Source organism: Anolis carolinensis, chromosome 3 (assembly GCF_035594765.1).
Source record: "Anolis carolinensis isolate JA03-04 chromosome 3, rAnoCar3.1.pri, whole genome shotgun sequence".
Lineage (NCBI taxonomy): Eukaryota > Metazoa > Chordata > Lepidosauria > Squamata > Dactyloidae > Anolis > Anolis carolinensis.
This window is the reverse complement of record NC_085843.1, coordinates 127005731-127025620: the sequence shown is the minus strand read 5'-3', so window position 1 is coordinate 127025620 and position 19890 is coordinate 127005731. Positions and strand designations below refer to the sequence as shown.

Below are 19890 nucleotides of genomic sequence, written 5' to 3'. Positions count from 1 at the left end.
CTAAAACATAATTTAATACATGCTTATTATTTCTGTTATATTATTAACTCTGTTTATGTTCTGGCTTTTGTCCAAGACTGGGCTTTAAGGTAGCTTTCAAAGAAATTTTAAAATTTACGATTAAAAATATAGAAAAAGCCACATTAAAACTGAATTATACTAAGAAACATATTTAAACATATATTGTAAAAGATCTGAAAATAATAAACAATTTCATTTAAAACTATACTTAGTTTATACTCAGTTCTTTCATATTATTATAAAGATGGAATATGAATGTTGCTTCTGTATAAATATTAATTCATTTCAGATTCTTAGTCCATGAATCTCTTCCCTGTATTCTTCTAAATATGCACTGCTTTTATAGTAGAGTCATTTGCTTTGTTTAGTTCTTATACCAGCTATGAAGATAGTTGAAGAGAACTAGCTATATAACTAAATATGCCAAAAATAGGTGTGGCAGAGTCAGCACTATGGTTTAGCATTTAAGTTTTATACATAGCTATGTAGGAAATAATATTGTAGAGAACAGAATTATACTGTGCTTTCCTAGAATAGTTTTCCCAGTAAATATTCTAATGTATATCTGTTTAATAGGCAAGACAAATGGCTGCTGTGCTCTTACGGAGACTTCTGTCAGCTTCTTTTGAAGAAGTTTATCCAACATTACCCCCTGAAGTTCAGACTGCCATCAAAAGTGAATTGCTTTTGATTATTCAATTGGAAACACAGTCTAGTATGAGGAGAAAAATCTGTGACATTGTAGCTGAGCTGGCCAGGAATTTAATAGGTATGTGATATTTTAGTTTTTTCTCTTTATGTAAATAGTGCATTAATAGCAATTATTTTAATCATGTGTATAAAACTGGTGTCACTTTGATTTTAATTTAGCCAATATTTCATTTCTCTTTGTTATAGATGAGGATGGCAATAACCAGTGGCCAGAAGGTCTGAAGTTCTTGTTTGACTCAGTCAGCTCTCAAAATGTGGGATTACGTGAAGCTGCGCTACATATCTTCTGGTATTGTATTGTTTTTCAATTATCGCATTGGTGTATTTTACATAGCAGTGTAAGATGGTAAAATTGTTTCTGGTTACTTAAAAATCCTGTTTTAAAGCCTTGCTTCAAACTGGGTTTTAAGGATACCTTCTGTTCCTGGTGAATTTCTGAAGGGACTCTTAAGTGAGTTGAATAATGTTGGATAAACAGCAGTAGCTACGTTCGTGTGTTCTTTAGTCATTCACCATTGTCCTGTATTGAATTAGTTTATACCTCACACTTTGATCCATCTTTCAGCTTGATGAGTGTTAAGGATGCACACAAACAAATATAATAATTTTATTCTTATATCCTGCCCCATCTCCCCGAAGGAACTCGGGGCAGCTTACATAGGGACCAAGCTCGATAGTACAGCAATAAAACATCGACATAAAATACATTCCAATTACAACAAATTAAGACATAAAAACTTATAAAATATCATAAAACATAAGCTGAATAACAACCAATCACCATGCACAGTGGACATGTTTAGAATTGGGCCAAGGTAATAATGATACATGTGCAATATATTGCAAGATAGAATGTTAGGTACAGATTGGTTATTATTTTCTTTAAACTATAGTACACTCCCAGTGCTTGTAGGACCAGTACCAGTAATTTCACTTAACCACATCTGAAAAAAAATAGATTCTCTCTAGACCAGCGGTTCTCAACCTTCCTAATGCCACGACCCCTTAATACAGTTTCTCATGTCGTGGTGACCCCCAACCATAACATTATTTTTGTTGTTGCCTCATAGCTGTAATTTTGCTATTGTTAGGAATCGTAATGTAAATATCTAGTATGCAGGATGTTTTTTAATTCACTGGAGCAAATTTGGCACAAATACCTCATAAAGCGCCCAAATTTGAATACTGGTGGGGTTGGGGGGGATTGATTTTGCCATTTGAGAGTTGTAGTTGCTGGGATTTATAGTTTACCTACAATCAAAGAACATTCTGAAATCCACCAACAAATTGAACCAAACTTGGCACACAGAACTCTCGTGACCAGCAGAAAGTACTGGAAGGGTTTGGTGGGCATTGAGCTTGAGTTTTAGTTGTAGTTCACCTACATCCAGAGAGCACTGTGGGCTCAAACAATGATGGATCTGGACCAAATTTGGCACGAATACTCAATATGCCCAAATGTGAACACTGGTGGAGTTTGAGGAAAAATAGACTTTGATACTTGGGAGTTGTAGTTGCTAGCATTTACAGTTCACCTATAATCAAAGAGCCCTTTGAACCCCACCAACAATAGAATTATGCCAAAGGACAGGCAAAGAGATCTTCAGCCTTCTCTGCCAAAGGGAAATATGTGTTTTCTGATGGTCTTTGGCAACCCCTCTGAAGCCCCCTCGCTTTGTACAGAAATTACTTTTTTCATATTTTTAATGTACATACTTTTAAGGATGCCTAAACGTACATAATTTTTATCTCCCATTTAGGAACTTCCCTGGTATTTTTGGAAATCAGCAGCAGCATTATTTGGAAGTCATCAAACGCATGTTGGTACAGTGTATGCAGGACCAGGAGAATCCACAGGTTATTTGAAACCAATTTAATCTTGTCTGATGACCATGATTGAGTTTATACCAGAAATCCTTGTTTAATGTGGGAGCATTGCTGTCATTGAGGAAGAGAATAGAGTATCTGAAATGAAAACTTACAGTCATAGTTCAATAATTAATATCACTTAACATAATATAAAGACATTCTGAATTGGTATCTGATATTGGAAAGGAAGAGGGTGAGGGCAAACTAATCAAAACTTGACTTTATTGAGACAAGTCAAAAGCCAGTAGAAAGGCACAACAGATAGAGGTTCAAACTTCTATCTTGGAATTTCATTCTTGAAGATTTTGATTCACAGTTCATGCATGGGCTTTGGTGATGTCTAGAAATTAAGTGCAGCCAAGGGCACATCTACATGGACACATAACCCCAAAGGGGGGGGGGGGGGCGGTGAATAAACTGTGGTGTCTGCATGATGGATGGAGCAGATTCAGATTAACGTTGTTTTGGCCCACATTAAGGAAAGTTGTGTGCTGTTCCAGAATTTTGCTGAGACTGGGCCCATGTAAACAGTTGGGCTGGTTCCAATACAGATCCAGCTGCAACTGTTTAAATAGCCATCCCATATTCCCTGGATTTGGGTAGACTTGGGACACAGGATGGTTCTTGCCATCCTCTCCTGTTCTCATTGTAGCAGTGAGATCAGCTGGGGTTCCTCTTCTCCTTCTTCCATTTTCCCACACTCTGGCACCCCGGCCATTGTCTCTCTGGATGACGGGTTATGGCCACTAGTTTTTTCACAGATAGTGTTAGCCCTTACAATGAGAACAAGAGGCTCATAGTAAGGGCACTGAACCAGATTTGACACTGGGGGTTGGTCAGGACTCCTTCCTGCCACTGCAGCAACCTGAGCTGTCTGTATGGATTCCCCCAGGGTGATGTGGAGTTCTGGACTCCATATTGGCCCAGGTGTCTGCACAGATTTTCTCAATATACTTATTACTGCAAGTCTTAGTTAAACATACCTTGATTACATTTTGTTTTGACACATCCTTTGTAGGGCTAACTTTAAAGATTATTAGGAAGTAGAACCACAATGCTTAAGCATGGGTCCAACTGTAGGGTGCATAGGAATCCCATGACATTCCATTTTTGGGGATGATTCAAAGTGTTTTCTGTGACTTGTAGAGCCCTGCACAACTTGGCTCCAGGTGATCTGAAATACTGTTTTTCAATACAAACCCTTTGGAAGAGGGTCTTCTTTTAGTCCTGCCATCATCTGGAGCATAGTTGCCAAGGGTGTCTTCTTTCAGTCCTTTGCAAGGGAGTCAAACCTGTCTTCCTTTCTGATGAACATCTGCCAGAAACAAATACAGGGTGTTTTTTATCTGATAAACATACTTGCTGTAACTGTAGAAGGTTATCATTCATTTGGCTGTTTTATCAGCTTTATGGAACCTGATATACATTAACCGAAAATAATACTGTTTAGTTACAGCTCTAGCTCAGGCTGTGTATGAAGTTTTGTAAGGGCATATACAGTATATCTACATGTACAAAATCGATAGAGTAGATTTGAGGGAGATTGTAATGGGGACAGTCTTGATCCATATTGAATTTTTGTGGAGGCTGTTTTCTGCAGTACACCATCCTGACCTAATACAGAATACCTGAGACCAGGTAGAAGTACAACTTTCTTGTACTGATATTTTCCTACCTTTTCTTTTAGAACAACTGTAGGCAGTTGCAGTGAGTACTTTCACCTACCTCCTAGTCCAGGCATGGACAAACTTGGGCCCTCCAGGTGTTTTGGATTTCAGTTTCCACAATTCCTAACAGCCGGTAGGAGTTGGAGTCCAAAACACTTGGAGGACCCAAGTTTTCCCATGCCTGTCCTAGACCCATTGTCAGACATCATTCCTTCGCCATACACCCACATATACCTAAGATAAGAGTATAGCACTAAAACATGGTGCTTGATGGGAGCTTGCTTTAGAGGCCAACTAAAGGCCTTGTTTTTATGGCACCAGATTGATCCTGAAAGTTAAGCAAGTTTGATCCTAATTAGTATTTGAATGGAAGACTACAATTGAATAGCAAGTGCTATAGGCTATATTTCAGAGGAAGAAACTGGCAAAACCAGCTCTTAAATACACCCTGCCTAAGAAACCCCTCTCAAGTTCATGGGGTCACTATAAGTCAACTGGTGACCTGAAAGCACATACACATTCTCTCTTTAGGGAGCACACAGAAATATGTGATGAGGCAATCTGTGGAGCTTGTGATTTTCATCACTGTTACTCTTGTATTTATCTATCTGTAGAATGACTATGATGTAGGCAATGAGGTATTAATACAAAGTTAGAGAAAGTTTACCATATTTGTGGAAGTTCAAAATATTTAAGGAGCAATATACTAATGTCAGTGTTTAATTTTTATTCTAGATCAGGACACTATCAGCTAGAGCTGCAGCTGCATTTGTTCTCGCTAATGAACAAAACCTTCCCCTTCTTAAACATTTTGCAGACTTGCTCCCTGGAATTTTGCAGGTAAAGTCTCATCCAGAATGTTTTTTCAAGTACATTATCTTCTATAGACCAAAGGTGTGACATCTGAAATGCATCTGGTGTTGCTCTTTTCCACATCAATAATGTATGAATTTGTAGTGTGAACATCAGCACAGTAACTGTTACCAATAGTAAGAATTACTCATTGCCCTTCAAATAACAATAGGTGTCTAAGAAAAGCCTATAAACACTGAAAATACCAATTGTTTCCTGATGTATTAAACTTTATGACATGGGAACAAGTGCATCAACAATTTTTTGAAAGGACCTTGATAAAAAAAATCACTGATGAATTGAATTGTGCAGTTAGTCGTAGGCTGCCTTATTGACAAACTTCTCTAAAGATTGAGATTGTAAAATCTGAATCTTAAACATACTAGCTAGGAATTGTTTTTGTTTCCCCTTTATTTATCTATAACAGATACTCAGTTTAAAACATTTTAATGACATTTTCCTTTGTATCATGTGCACTGTGAAAAAGACCACTTTCAAGTTAAAAGGGTTATATTGTGAAGACTGGGAAAATGTTCTTATAATACCTTTAATCAATTGATATTAAATTTACATCAGATTTTGTGAGATTGTAACATCCAAAATAGTTTCAAATGACTGAAACATCAATGAAAGATTATTACCATTCAATCTAGTATTTATAAAAATGTACTTGTTTTAAGCTTATGCTGGTGCACTTGTTGAAAAAACAAATTTTGTGCTTTCATAAAATTTCCTCAAATCTTTGCATGCAAAAAAGCCAAATAACAAAAACATTCTAATACAGGCAAATGCAAAAAGTATGTAACTTTGACGTATATCCCATGACTTGTTTCCCTGGAAGTTTCTCCCAAAATAGTCTTAATTTTCAAAAGATATTATGAGTAATTGTTTTTCAATTTTGTCACTGTAATTAGGAGAAAAGATGTGTAACCAAATAGAACAGGTAACACTTTGATTAGGGGTCCATTAAAATTGTTTGCAGTGGCTCAATGAAAGTGTAAGAATAATTACTTGGGCTACTGAAGTTTTCAACCAATATGTTGCCTGGTTGCAGGGTTAGATTTTTGTTCTGCTTAAAGTATCTTGAATCAGTGAACGATATACAGTAGAGTCTCGCTTATCCAACGTTCTGGATTATCCAACACATTTTTGTAGTCAATGTTTTCAATACATCATGATATTTTGGTGCTAAATTAGTAAATACAGTAATTACTATATGACATTATCATGTATTGAACTACTTTTTCTGTCAAATTTGTTGTATAACATGATGTTTTGGTGCTTAATTTGTAAAATCATAACCTAATTTGATGTTTAATAGGCTTTTCCTTAATCTCTCATTATCCAACATATTCACTTATCCAACGTTCTGCCGGCCCATTTACGTTGGATAAGTGAGACTCTACTGTATTTGTAATGTACAAAAACTTGATTTTAAGTGGACATTTCAGGTGAAGAGGTCTTAACCAAATTCTCATATTTTAGGCTGTGAATGACTCCTGTTATCAAAATGATGATTCAGTATTGAAGTCTCTTGTAGAGATTGCAGATACAGTTCCAAAATACTTACGCCCACACTTAGAACCTACATTACAACTGAGTTTGAAGGTATGTTTGATCCTCAGATCCCAAATTTCAATGTGTTCTTTCATGTTCTTTTTGTTATTTGTTTATTAATGTTCTGCTTAAATATTTTGTGATTTCAGCTGTGTGCTGACACTAGTCTCAATAACATGCAACGTCAGTTGGCATTGGAAGTAATAGTTACTTTATCAGAGACTGCTGCTGCTATGCTGAGAAGGCATATCAACATTGTTGCACAAGCTAGTGAGTAAACATATTCTGATAATTTTTGGTAGTTTAAATTGTGATATACCTATATAGTAGAACTTTAAGTATTTGAGAGACATTTGCTGTATAAGACAATACATTGCCTACCATACTGTTGTGAAAAGCCAAACTCCCACTGATCAACTCAGAAGTCTAAATCAGTCTTTTTCTCAAATACATCAGAGTGTTCTTTTAGCCTTTTTAAAGGGCTTCATATTGGGAAAACCAGGAATCACCACAGGTCTTTTGGAAGCGTGATCCTTCTGGAGATTAATTGGCATTCACACTATTTGGAATAATCATAACCTTTTGGAAAGGCATGACCTTGTTAGAGATCATAAGCTTTTGGAAAGTATGCTCTTCCTGAGAAGAGTTAAAACCTCACTTGAGTCAACCTTCTCCTTAGTGGTAAATATGCACTAGTATTCATACAAGGTGATTTAGGCTTCTCAGCTGTTATACTGATATTTATTTATTTATTTGTTTGTTTGTTTACAACATTTATATCCCGCCCTTCTCACCCGAAGGGACTCAGGGCGGCGTACAAATTGGCAACAATTCAATGCCTACACATAATTAAAACAGCAATGAAAATCCAATAAAACAATTAAAACAATATAAAAATATAAAATATATGATTAAAATCCATTCCTCCAAAATCCTCATGCTGTAGCCGTAAATCAGTCCGGGGCCGTCTTTACCATTTAATCTTCGAAAGCCTGGGCACATAGCCATATACCTGGTTATCTCTCTGAACTGTTAGGAACAAAGATATGCCAGTGCATAAAATATGTTGCAGATATTCAGAAGTGTTATTTCAGTTGCCCAAGAATATATATCTCCCATAAAATGTATTGCTTTCCAATCATTCTCTCATGAGACCAAAAAATAAGTAGTCTTCATTAAAAGTTAACAGTTGATTTACTTACAAACTTCATGTATTTAGCATACAGGTACATTACTTATTGGTTTCATGTTAACTGAATTATACTTAAAACTGTACTGTACTATACTTCAACTGACTCTACTATACGGTACTATACATCTGCTGCAAACAGACTCATATTAACTGAACATTTCACTGCAGCATACTGACTATACTCCTGTTCTAACTGACATCAAACCTCAACCAACTTCTAACTCAAACTGATTCAAACCTCAACCTCAGACCTCAACTTCTAAATGACTTCACTGACTCCAACTGACTTCACTGATTCAAACGCATTCTAAAACAGTCTCACTCTGATCAGGGTCACATGGTCTGTAGTCCCTCCCACAACCTCTAACAACATAGATTTAAGGGAAAATCTGCACACACCCCTCTAACTCTATCTCTCTCTATATATATATATATACACTATATAGTAAGCAAGCTATACTGTATAGTAAGTCTGACTTGGCCACGGTGGTCCACGCTCTGGTTACATCGCGTTTGGACTACTACAATGCTCTCTACGTGGGGTTGCCTCAAAGCTCCAACAAGTACAACAGGCAGCAGCCAGATTAATAACAGGCGGCATACAGGGAGCACACCACCCCCCTGCTAAGCCAGCTCCACGGGCTGCCGATATGCTACCGAGCCCAATTCAAAGTGCTGGTTTTGACCTATAAAGCCCCAAATGGTCCTGGCCCAATTTACTTATCCAAATGTATCTCCTCATATGAGCCAGCTCCCTAAGATCATCTGGAGAGGCCCTGCGCTCGTTCCTACCTGCCTCATAAGCGCGGCTAGTGGGAACGAGGGACAGGGCCTTCTTGGTGGTGGCCCCCCAGCTGTGGAACACCCTCCGCACAAATATCCGACAAGCCCCAACCCTTCTGGGTTTCAGAAAGGCCATGAAAACATGGCTGTGTACACAAGCTTTTAACGAGTAATATGATACCGTCGACATGGCCCGATTTAAGGCTGAAGCATGAGGTTTTTAGACAAATGGATCTAATTTGCATATGTTTTAAGTTTTACAATGTATTTTAATGATGTATTTTTATAGTTTTAATTGATGATATGTACTGTTTTTGTTTTATTATGTTCTTGGCATTAAATTTTGCCAACTGTTGTAAGCTACTCTGAGTCCTCCTGGGTGACAAGGGCGGAATATAAAAGCTGGAAATAAATAAATAAAATCTCAATTATATACATAACAAATAACTAGTATAGGAGGCTAGTAGAAGGTTGCTATTTCCAACACTGCAACATGTGCCCCTATTATGGATCATTTTCAAAGGCAATAAAAACTTACATATTTTACATATAAGCAGTCCAAAAGCTGATAAATACTTAAAGCTGTTATTGACTACTAAAATCATTTAAAACTATCAGATCATTAAGATTTACACAAGTCTTTACATTTTGTATGAAGTAGGAACAATTGAATTAGATTAAGAATTCTTACCTGTTAAAGACAAACTAATGTACTTTGATTTTCATGGTATTTGACTGACATTTACATTTAATACATATCTGGCATTTCCTAGTTTCTTAAACATATTGTCTACATTGAATAACATTACTTTTGGTTTAGTTTTGGGAAATGTAGCCACCGTTGAAACACTCTTCCATGATTGTTGCTGAAATTCAAAGGAAGCAAAGAAGTGATAGGCAAAAGGAAGAAATGGGAAAGGAGGCCAGCAAGATTCTAAGCTGGAAATATTTTTTAGTTCCTCAGATGTTAACAATGATGGTTGATCTAGAAGAAGATGAAGACTGGGCAAATGCTGATGAGTTGGAAGATGATGACTTTGATAGGTAAACAATATTTTTTTAAAAAAAGATTAAACAGTTCACCTCCCAATAATTCTCTTACATTTCAAGTTGTATGTTTTGATGTCTGTAAGTGGCTTGCCCATATCATATAGTGGTCTCAGAACTCTGTGGTTGGACTATGCTTATGTGCAGTTTTACATGCAGCAGCTGCAGGTTTGTTAATTGCTGATGTAAGTAATACAATTTACTAAATGGTAGTGACATATTTTGAACTTTTTGCTATTGTGGAAATTGGTGCATGCATGCACAGTGTTCACAATGAGGTCCCTTGAGGTTGGCTGAAACATCAAAAGAATATGATGAATATTTATGCCAATCGTAAAAGTTACATTTTTATTTGTCCTTCATTTACTGATAATGCCACTTATATTTTGCCAGAAGCACTTCACAGTAGTTTGAATGTTGTTGTTTAGAAGCTTGTTTGCTCCTTTGCTGACATCCAAATTATTTGCATGCCAGAAAACTAAAAATGAATAACATGTTTTGTTTTTTGTTTTGTTGTGTTTTTTAAAAAGAAAGTTTGTTTTACATACTGAGTATGCATTTTGAACATTTTGACAACATCACTTATATTAAGATGATGAGCAAGCTTAACAAAACCGATGCAAGCGTGTGTTAGCATCATAATATCTTTTTAAAGTTGTGTTTGAAGTACTTTCAACTTACAGACTGTTTTGTCTCTGATGCTTAAGAACACTTTCAGAAACTCAGCTGAATGATAACTTTATGGATTACTGTAAAGAAGTGTGTGTTTTATTTTGATTTATGGATGACGTGTTTGTTTGATTTTGTTTAAACAGTCAGGTTTGGCTATGTTTAAGTATTAGAGTTGCTATTTCGTGGGGGGAAGGCAGGTTACCCTAGCAACGGGGGCGGAGCCAACCGCTGTTTGAAGGAAAAAGGAGGGAACGTTTTAAAACCCAGTCAGTCAGTGAGAGTCTGTAATGGTGGAATTACAGAGAAGACTGATTCTCAAGTGGAGGATCAGGGTGGCTCAAATGAGGGAATTTGAGTCAATTCTAAAATAAGGTGACTTATTTTAGGTAGTCTGTGATTTCTAGTCACAGGGGACAGACTGGTTCCAAGTTTAAGGAAACCAGGGAAGTTTAAATCTTAGTCTGTGATTCTTAGTCACAGGAGAAAGACTGGTTTCAGATTAGGAAATCAGGGAGGCAGACCTCTAATAGGCCAGACTAAGCAAGTTGGGTGACTTGTTTAGGGTTATTTGTAGAGGCTGTGGAGTAAGGGAAATCAATCCCAGTGGATCCAAGTGATCAGTTTATAGTTTGGTTTTGAGAGAAGAAAGTATTTTGGAAGTTAGAACACCTCAACATCTATTTGTAACAGTTACTTAAGTACCTTAAAGAAATTATTGAAACCACTAAGCTTTGTACTTGAAATAAACTTGTTTTGTTCTTCAAACCATCTAAGTCTCTGTCACACCTATATTCAAGCTAAGCAACGTTACCATCTGAAGTAAATAAGAACAATTAAAAAGAATAAATTATCCTCTGCCTGACATCTCCACAGTTGGTGGCCGCAGCTGAATAAAGCATATTTATATTGGTGGCAGCGAAAATAGTTAAATATATAATAACATAATTGATTCAAAAGGGATTCTTCTCCACCTCACCTCATTACAATTACTAACTTAATTGTTGAGTTGTTGTTTTTTTATTTACCCACTTTAGCAATGCTGTTGCGGGTGAGAGTGCATTGGACAGAATGGCATGTGGCCTTGGTGGAAAACTTGTTCTTCCTATGATAAAAGAACACATTATGCAAATGCTTCAGAATCGTAAGTGATTGTGAATTCAAAATGAATTTAATTGATTTTGGAATTGGTGGGTGAAATTAAGAAAATCCCATGTACTTTGCTATGTTTGTATGAAGTAATTTTTAATACCTCATTAAGTCCCCATGGCTTTCAGCGATGTGCAGGGTGTCACTTTGAAATGGGAGCAGTTGGGAGTCCATTATTTGTGTACAAAATGCAGCCAGTGGCATGTTGTGCTTTAGACCATCATCTTTTCTTCTCTGAGGTGTAAACATTCTCAGAACAGATTCATTATAGATTTATTATAATATAGTTGTATTATTCAAGTAAAGAGTTTTTATGATCACAACACATAACCCTAGTCCTTTGATCCGAGGGCTGTCCATGTGAGTGGATATGGGGACTGCCTTTTGGCCTTCTTGGACCCAAATCACCTAAGTCAAACTGGAATTTATTCTAAAGTGGATTTCTTTATATGGGGCCAGGGTTGAAGGAGGTCCAAGATTTTGAAGATCCATAGAATACTTGAATGTGTAAAAATTCCCTGAGGACCACATGTAACCCACAAGCTGCACTTTCCTTGCTCTTGTCCTAAATTTGGGTGCCAAGTTCATCCTTGGTTGTCTAATCAATTCATTGGAGTGATAGGATGAATCGCTGTGCTCTGGCCTGACGTCAAGATGTTTGCTATAATATGGACATATAGGGACATTCATGTTATGTACCAAACCCAATGATATTTTAAAAACACAATTAATTCAAACACAAAATTTTCCATTGCTGTTGCTGTCTATCCATGTTATTGAAAGCACCTGTAATCTTAGGGCACTACCTAAAGCTAAGTATTGCAGCATCCAAGAGCAAAATATGTTTCTTGTAATGCAATTGGTCTTTGTAATTACATTTGTGTTCTTGGATGAACACCCATGTGTACTTTTTGTGTGCTACATAATGAACTAGTGCTCTCAAGCAGCTGTGGTCTCCAGGACCAGACAATTAAAAGGGTGATTTTCCTGGTATCTATCTGGTCATTACTTTCATTATTGGAGACCATTTTCCATAACCCTCTAAATTTAGAGGATTGACTGTCTAGGATATGTACAGAACCGAAGTTATTAAACTCCCTCTCATGACCTTTGTCATGAGAGAATGCATTCTTATTTTTCAGGCTTTGCAGATGATCTAAATAACTGTACTTTACAATTAAAAATTCTACAGGACTTTGAGTGGAGTTTTACTATTTAATAACTAGTTCATTAAATGAAGAATGAGTCAGACCCATCAGTGTACACTGGCTTTGATGTTGTGTTCTTCATTATTGAATAGATTCAATTTCTAGATAAAATATGTATTCTTACCTTCTATATGTATTTTCCTGTCTAATAATATTTTCATTTGATATCTCATACAGCTGACTGGAAATGCAGACATGCTGGCTTGATGGCTCTTTCAGCTATTGGCGAAGGCTGTCACCAACAAATGGAGGGGATTCTGAATGAGATAGTTAATTTGGTTTTGCTTTTCCTTCAGGATCCTGTAAGTTTAATGTACTTAGCTTCTTATAATTTATGTTTGATTGTTCTGTGACTGTACCAACCTTAAGCTAAATATTTCAGCATCCAAGAGTAAGATATGCTGCTTGTAATGCAATCGGTCAGATGGCTACAGATTTTGCACCAGGCTTCCAGAAGAAATTCCATGAAAAGGCAAGTAGAAAGCTATATAATGTATATTGAACAAATTCATTTTAAGACCTTTCACTTATGGTAGTCATTGTGTTTTAGGTAATAGCAGCTCTTCTCCAGACTATGGAGGATCAAGGAAATCAACGTGTTCAGGCTCATGCAGCTGCTGCTCTGATCAACTTTACTGAAGACTGTCCAAAATCACTCCTTATTCCCTATTTAGATAACCTAGTGAAACATCTTCATTCCATTATGGTTTTAAAATTGCAGGAGGTAAGACAATCAAAAAACTCCACTTAAAGTCATGCACTAGTTCAGTGAATTTTAAATAAATGTCTTAAATTTGTCCTTTTTTACCCCATGAACAGCTGATTGAAAAAGGCACCAAGTTGGTTTTGGAGCAGGTTGTTACATCAATTGCATCAGTTGCTGATACTGCAGAGGAAAAGTTTGTTCCATACTATGATTTATTTATGCCTTCTCTTAAACACATTGTTGAGAATGCTGTGCAGAAGGAACTTAGACTCTTAAGAGGAAAAACCATAGAATGTATCAGCTTGATTGGTCTTGCAGTTGGTAAAGAGAAGGTATGTTTCAGCTAAGAATACTTCCATCCCTTGACTTGATAGCTACATGTTGCTGATGTTATTCAGTTTGTCTTGTTACTCTTTCTTGCCTTTTAGTCCAGGGATGCACTTTGGCTGACTAGATCCCAAATAAGGAAACATAAAAAACCGTCCTCAAAACAAAAATATTTTATTACCGGATTGCCTTGATGAATATTTAAAAGCTCTGCTTTTAAACATTCATCAATAATATTTCCTGTCAGCTTAAATGAGAGAAGGTACAAGGACCTTTTCTAGACCCAGGATCCGATTTTTAGGAATAACATTTCAGCCATTGGTTGTAGCTAAAGCTATCAGATGTCTTCATATAAACGAAATAAAACAGACACAAATTAAAAACTATTCAATGCTTTCCTTTCTAGTTCATGCAAGATGCATCAGATGTGATGCAGCTCTTGTTGAAGACACAAACTGACTTCAATGACTTGGAAGATGATGACCCTCAGGTATGCCAAATAATTAATTCTAATGTTATTTTTTCAAGAATATCCCATAGAATCAATTGGTATGATGACTATTTAGATAGTGGCTGTATTGTTTAGGCAAGCTCTCTAACTGAACATGTTTTAAGTCACATGCTGTGATAATCTGAATGCATGCTGTGATAATCTGACTCATTTTATTGGAAATAGTTGTTATGGGCGGGGAGTGGTTGCATGAATGCTACTTTTTTGTACTGTATTAGCTAAATGCATGTTGGATAGATGGACTGAAACAGACCATTCCAAAGTGACACCACTTTCTTTTGTGATGCAGTTGTTCACAGCCACATTTTCATTGTTGCAGTTCTCACTTTCTGGAAGATTACAGATATGCGTGACAGATTTTTACTTGGGGGAATTAAAGTACTAAGGGCTTTGTCCAATAATGTTCTGATAGAAATCCATTCTATGGTATTTTCCTGCTTTTTAAAATAATAATAATAATAATTTTATTCTTGTATCCCGCCCCATCTCCCCGTAGGGACTCGGGGCGGCTCACATGGGGCCTTGCCCAACATCACAATATAAAAACAAATCAAAACACATAAATTTACAACAATAAATCAACAATATCAGTAAAACCATCATAAAAACAATATTGCAGAAAAAAGCGTTAAAAACAGATATAGAACACAAGTCTAGGCCAAAGGGCGAATGTGTCAAATCGGGGGGAGGTAGTTACGTAATTGACATAGTCATTAAAGTACTAGAAATGACAATAATGACAATAAGAAGGCGAATCAGTGGGTCTATTATTATGTAGGCAGACAACTTGAACCAACAGAATTCACTCATCAAAGGCTTTCCGGAAAAGCCAGGTTTTCAGGTTCTTCCAGAAGGAGAGGAGGGTGGGGGCCAGCCTAATCTCCCTAGGGAGCAAGTTCCAAAGCTGGGGGGCCACGACAGAGAAGGCCCTCTCTCTCGTCCCCACCAACTGCGCCTGCGAGGGTGGTGGAAGCGAGAGAAGGGCCTCCCCTGACGAGCGAAAAGATCGTGCGGGTTCGTAGGGGGAAATGCGGTCTCTAAGGTAGGTGGGTCCCAAACCGTTTTTTCAATATTTAGACCACACATTTTGGGCTTATATTTGGCTATTGAGATTTTTGGCATAGCAGCTCAAACTGAACTATGAAAGCTCGGTTTTCCATTTTTAGCTTGTTAAATTGCTTCAGATAAACTGCTGTATCTTTGTCCCTCCCAAATTTGGGAGCATTAACCCTAGTTTACAGAACAGATGAAGGATTTGCAACAAGAAAACATTATGAATTACTTGCATTCAAAGTGTTACACAAATGTCAAGTTTTGTTTCTTTCTTCCCTGTACGGATCCCTTTGTGGCAATAACTTCAGTGTCATTCGCAGCACATTTTAACTTTTAAAATGTCCTTGATTTTCTGTCAGCCCAAGTAGTAATGCAACTTTGTATATTGGAGAAAAGGAAGGTGAAAAGAGTATTATTAATTTTCAGATATCATATATGATTTCTGCATGGGCAAGAATGTGCAAGATCCTTGGGAAAGAATTCCAACAATATCTTCCTGTTGTTATGGGTCCTTTAATGAAAACTGCATCCATCAAGCCTGAAGTGGCTCTCCTTGACAGTGAGTTCCTCTAGTTAATTCATTCATAATTTCACCAAAGAGTTATGGGACAACTATGCTAAAATTATATTTCCCCTCCGCCAGCACAAGATATGGAGAACATGAGTGATGATGATGGCTGGGAGTTTGTAAATCTAGGAGACCAGCAGAGTTTTGGTATTAAGACTGCAGGACTTGAAGAAAAAGCAACTGCATGTCAGATGTTGGTGAGTGTTGTTTTGATCACATGCTTCGAAAAGAAATTAATAGTTGGCAGAACTGAAACCATAAAAGATGATTAACTACAGTTGATAAACTGTCTTTTAAACAAGCACCATGGGGAAGGCTAGGAGATGAGTGAAATTTCTTTCTAATTCTTTTGCCAGCAGTGTTTGAAAGATTGCTTTTTAAAAAGTGGGGAGGAGGAGTAAGTAGAGTTGAACTTATTGCAGCAAGGATTTAGAAGGGTTGCTATTGATTTTAATTATTTTTTAAAATATATTTGATTCAGATATTTTAATTTGATAGTTTAATTGCATTGTAACTATAATGTTTTCTTCTTTTATTGGATTCCACAGCTTCCACCACTGTAGTTGGGATTTTCTTTCAATCCCCATTGGCAATCTTCAGTCATGGGAAAAACATGCTTGAGGGAGGGTCTTAGTTCTCTATAGCAGAACACAACTGTAAACAAGTACACAACTGACTACATGATTAATTTCTACTGGTGGAATTCAATGGGTATACACCATTGCATCCAGATCGCAGTATTCTGAGAAAAGTAAACAATTACATCTTTGGATAGCAAGAGACTTTATTTTCCTGTTAAGTGCAAAAGTGATTCATGAATTAGTAAAAGTGAATTTAATCATCCAGACATATCAAATCAAAATCTTTATTACTGTCATAGACCAGCATAAGTGGGGTACAGTCTTATAGAAGCAAGCATAAGACATAATATCTCAGCTAATGTGGAATTGCATAATTTTTCTTTTAGCTTTTCTGATGTTCTTTGCTTATTCCTGTGGTTACCTAACTGTATCTGATGCTTATATAACAATTTAACAGTAGAATTCATTAACGTTATGTGCATTTCTGTGCTTTAGGTTTGCTATGCCAAAGAACTGAAGGAAGGATTTGTGGAATACACAGAACAAGTTGTGAAATTGATGGTTCCTTTGTTGAAATTCTATTTCCATGACGATATCCTTTTACAAGTTACTGCCATAATGTTCCAGCAGAGTTTTTATGTCACAGCTTTCACAATATTTGAAAACTATTTGTTATCCTGGGAAAGAAGCTATTTGGAAAAGCTGCAGGGTATTATGACTGGGGTAGAACACAACTGTTGCAAGGATATCTGTTAAAATGAATCCAGTTCTTGCATTTCCATGTTTAACTCTGCCTTGCTCATTCATGCATCTGATACAAGAAATAAAATTATTTTATTAGATTCCACAGGGTAAGAAAATTATTATTATATGTTGGATTATATTTTTTTTTAGTTAAAACGATGTGAAGGCACATATTCTGCATCCAAACCAGTCTTGTAGGATAAAACTGACAGTTAATTAAATAATACCTTGAGATATCTGATTATATCATCATTTTACTTTAAGGATATTTATGTTTGGACAAAAAAATATTAAAAATGTGAAATTACTTGCATCTTTCCAAATGTTCCAAACCTTAGAATGCTTTTTTATCTTACTAGGAAAATATATATATTTAAAATCATACATTTATTAATATCTTGAAATGTAGCCATATTGTAATGTGTTACAGTATTTAATTGTAACTTTAAATCTCATACTAGGCTTTGAATGGATGAAACAGTGAGATTGGATCTTGATCACACTTTTACAATGAAACTGCATTAGTGGATGTCTAACATTTAAAAATATGTTTAGAGGTAATTTACCTTAATAAGTGTAACGTGTTCGTGTGGCAGCTGCAGAATCAATGCCTTTGCTCCTGGAATGTGCAAGAGTTCGTGGCCCAGAATACCTGACTCAGATGTGGCATTTTATGTGTGATGCCCTGATCAAGGCTATAGGAACGGAACCAGACTCAGATGTACTATCAGAAATAATGCATTCTTTTGCCAAGGTAATATTCATATAAACTACTTTTTGTTTCCTATCATCACTAAGCAAGAAAAGAGAATATATAAATATTCGTGTTCTTCAAATACTCATGCTTTGCTTTCAGTTTGATTGAATTGAATTGAATTGAATTGAAATTTTAGCTCTTATTAATACTTATAATTTGTGTGTGTGTGTGTGTGTGTGTGTGTGTGCAGAGAGAGCAAGGTTTTCAATTCTAGAAGCCTAAGAACCTTTTCAAGTGTTTGCATTTAAGTAATTCATATAGATAGCTACTTACGTTTTCCTTAATAAAATAGATTATTTGATGTCTTTGGAGAGCAAACAAGACAAAAACATGTATTCCACAGCAATGAGCAGTGGGACTTTACAAGGGTGTATCATATGTAATCTTTTAAAGCATGTCAGATAATACCCTGTGGGAGTAAGTGTGCATTACCTAAAACTGATTAAGGAAAATGGATTAGGAGGAGCAATCCAAAAACCAGCGGGTTATTCCACGTACACCCCATGCACCAGCTGTATAAGCAGGAATCCTTGGCAGCCATTCTGTCCACTCCTGAAATCGCTCCTAGATTCCTTTCTTTTTCCAGCTTTCCCAATTGGATCAAGCTTTTCTGCTGTATAGTCTCATGATACCTTCTGTTGAAGGAGGGTGGGCCATGATAATTCTTCATCAGAGAGAGCTGATCCAGATGCCACTAAATGTCAGCAGCAGCTAAGGAATCAGCATTAGTGTAGCCCTCAATGCAGGGATACAGTGTGGCTGTCTAGCACAGAAAGCTGTTCACTCCTGTAACAAGCATTGTCTAAGCTTGGGGCAGGGGGAGGTTTGGAAAGGATTTGAAAGAGAATATGAGCTAAAAGTCAGGAATGGTGAATAGGTTTCCTACAAAATCATTTTTTTGATCTGAGGCAGTACTATCCAAAAGATTTGCAATGCAAATAGCCTGCTAATAATGAAAACATCTACTCTTCTACTATTGAAGGTGGAAGATAGCTTAATAAGGATTTGGCAACTTTAGTGGTGCCAGTACACTTCTTGTCACATAACGCTTTGTTTTCTCAGAATTTAAAAGCCCATTTCCAATTTTTAAAGTGCAGCATTGATTGAGTCAATCCACTTGTAATGAAGTCTTTGCCTTTTTCTGTGACTTCAATTTGACAAAGCATTATTTCTTTTCCATTGATCATGTTATTTCTTGATACATCTAGTGATTTTGACTGTCCTTCAGCATCTCTTCTCCAAAAAGTGGTTCTCTTCCTGCTGCTTTTTTCACTGTTCAGATTTCATATCTGTAAATAGAAACTGGAAACACGCATAGAGGATCCTGACTTTGATATTTAATTATATATCTGCATACTTGTGTCACCAAATCATAGGGCTACCCAATCCAACCCCTACCATGCAGGAACACACAATCAAAGCATGCTCAACAGATGGCAATCCAGCCTCTGCTTAAAAGTATCCAGCGAACGAGGCTGCCATGCTGCAGGGCAACCTATAATACTGCCAAACAGCTCTTAGCACCCAGAAAGAATCTCTTTTCCTGCAATTTGAATTCATTGCTCAATGTCCTAGTCTCCAGAGCAGCAGAAAAAAGCCTGCCCCCTCCTCAATGTGAATCTTTCAAATATTTAAACATGGCTATCATGTCCCCTCCCAGCCTTCCCCAGGCTAAACATCCCCAACTTGCTGCTCTGTTCCTCATAGGACTTGCCTTCCAGACCTTTTACCATTTTGATCTCCCTCCTCTATACACGTTCCAACTTGTAAATATCAGTCTTGAATTGAGATGCCAAAAACTGGACACAGTATTTCAGATGAGGGCTGACCAAGTCATAGTTTTCTTCTGATTTCTTAACCAGCTTCCATTTTGATTAAAGATTGAGTCAGTGTATAAAAATAACATTTTCAATGTCTT

At 36.7% G+C, this 19890-nt stretch overlaps 1 protein-coding gene across 1 annotated transcript in view; it reads left to right on the top strand.

Moving 5' to 3' along the window:
• Positions 1 to 19890, top strand: part of ipo5 (importin 5) — a 41594-nt gene that overhangs the window by 8682 nt on the left and 13022 nt on the right. Inside the window, exons 3-19 of the mRNA XM_008106932.3 lie at positions 598 to 790; positions 919 to 1021; positions 2493 to 2589; positions 5004 to 5108; positions 6606 to 6728; positions 6827 to 6947; positions 9609 to 9696; positions 11406 to 11512; positions 12903 to 13027; positions 13108 to 13197; positions 13276 to 13449; positions 13545 to 13763; positions 14165 to 14248; positions 15749 to 15881; positions 15966 to 16087; positions 16967 to 17063; positions 17797 to 17969. Coding sequence (XP_008105139.1) covers positions 598 to 790; positions 919 to 1021; positions 2493 to 2589; positions 5004 to 5108; positions 6606 to 6728; positions 6827 to 6947; positions 9609 to 9696; positions 11406 to 11512; positions 12903 to 13027; positions 13108 to 13197; positions 13276 to 13449; positions 13545 to 13763; positions 14165 to 14248; positions 15749 to 15881; positions 15966 to 16087; positions 16967 to 17063; positions 17797 to 17969 — 2154 coding nt within the window. The remainder of the gene's footprint in view (positions 1 to 597; positions 791 to 918; positions 1022 to 2492; positions 2590 to 5003; positions 5109 to 6605; positions 6729 to 6826; positions 6948 to 9608; positions 9697 to 11405; positions 11513 to 12902; positions 13028 to 13107; positions 13198 to 13275; positions 13450 to 13544; positions 13764 to 14164; positions 14249 to 15748; positions 15882 to 15965; positions 16088 to 16966; positions 17064 to 17796; positions 17970 to 19890) is intronic.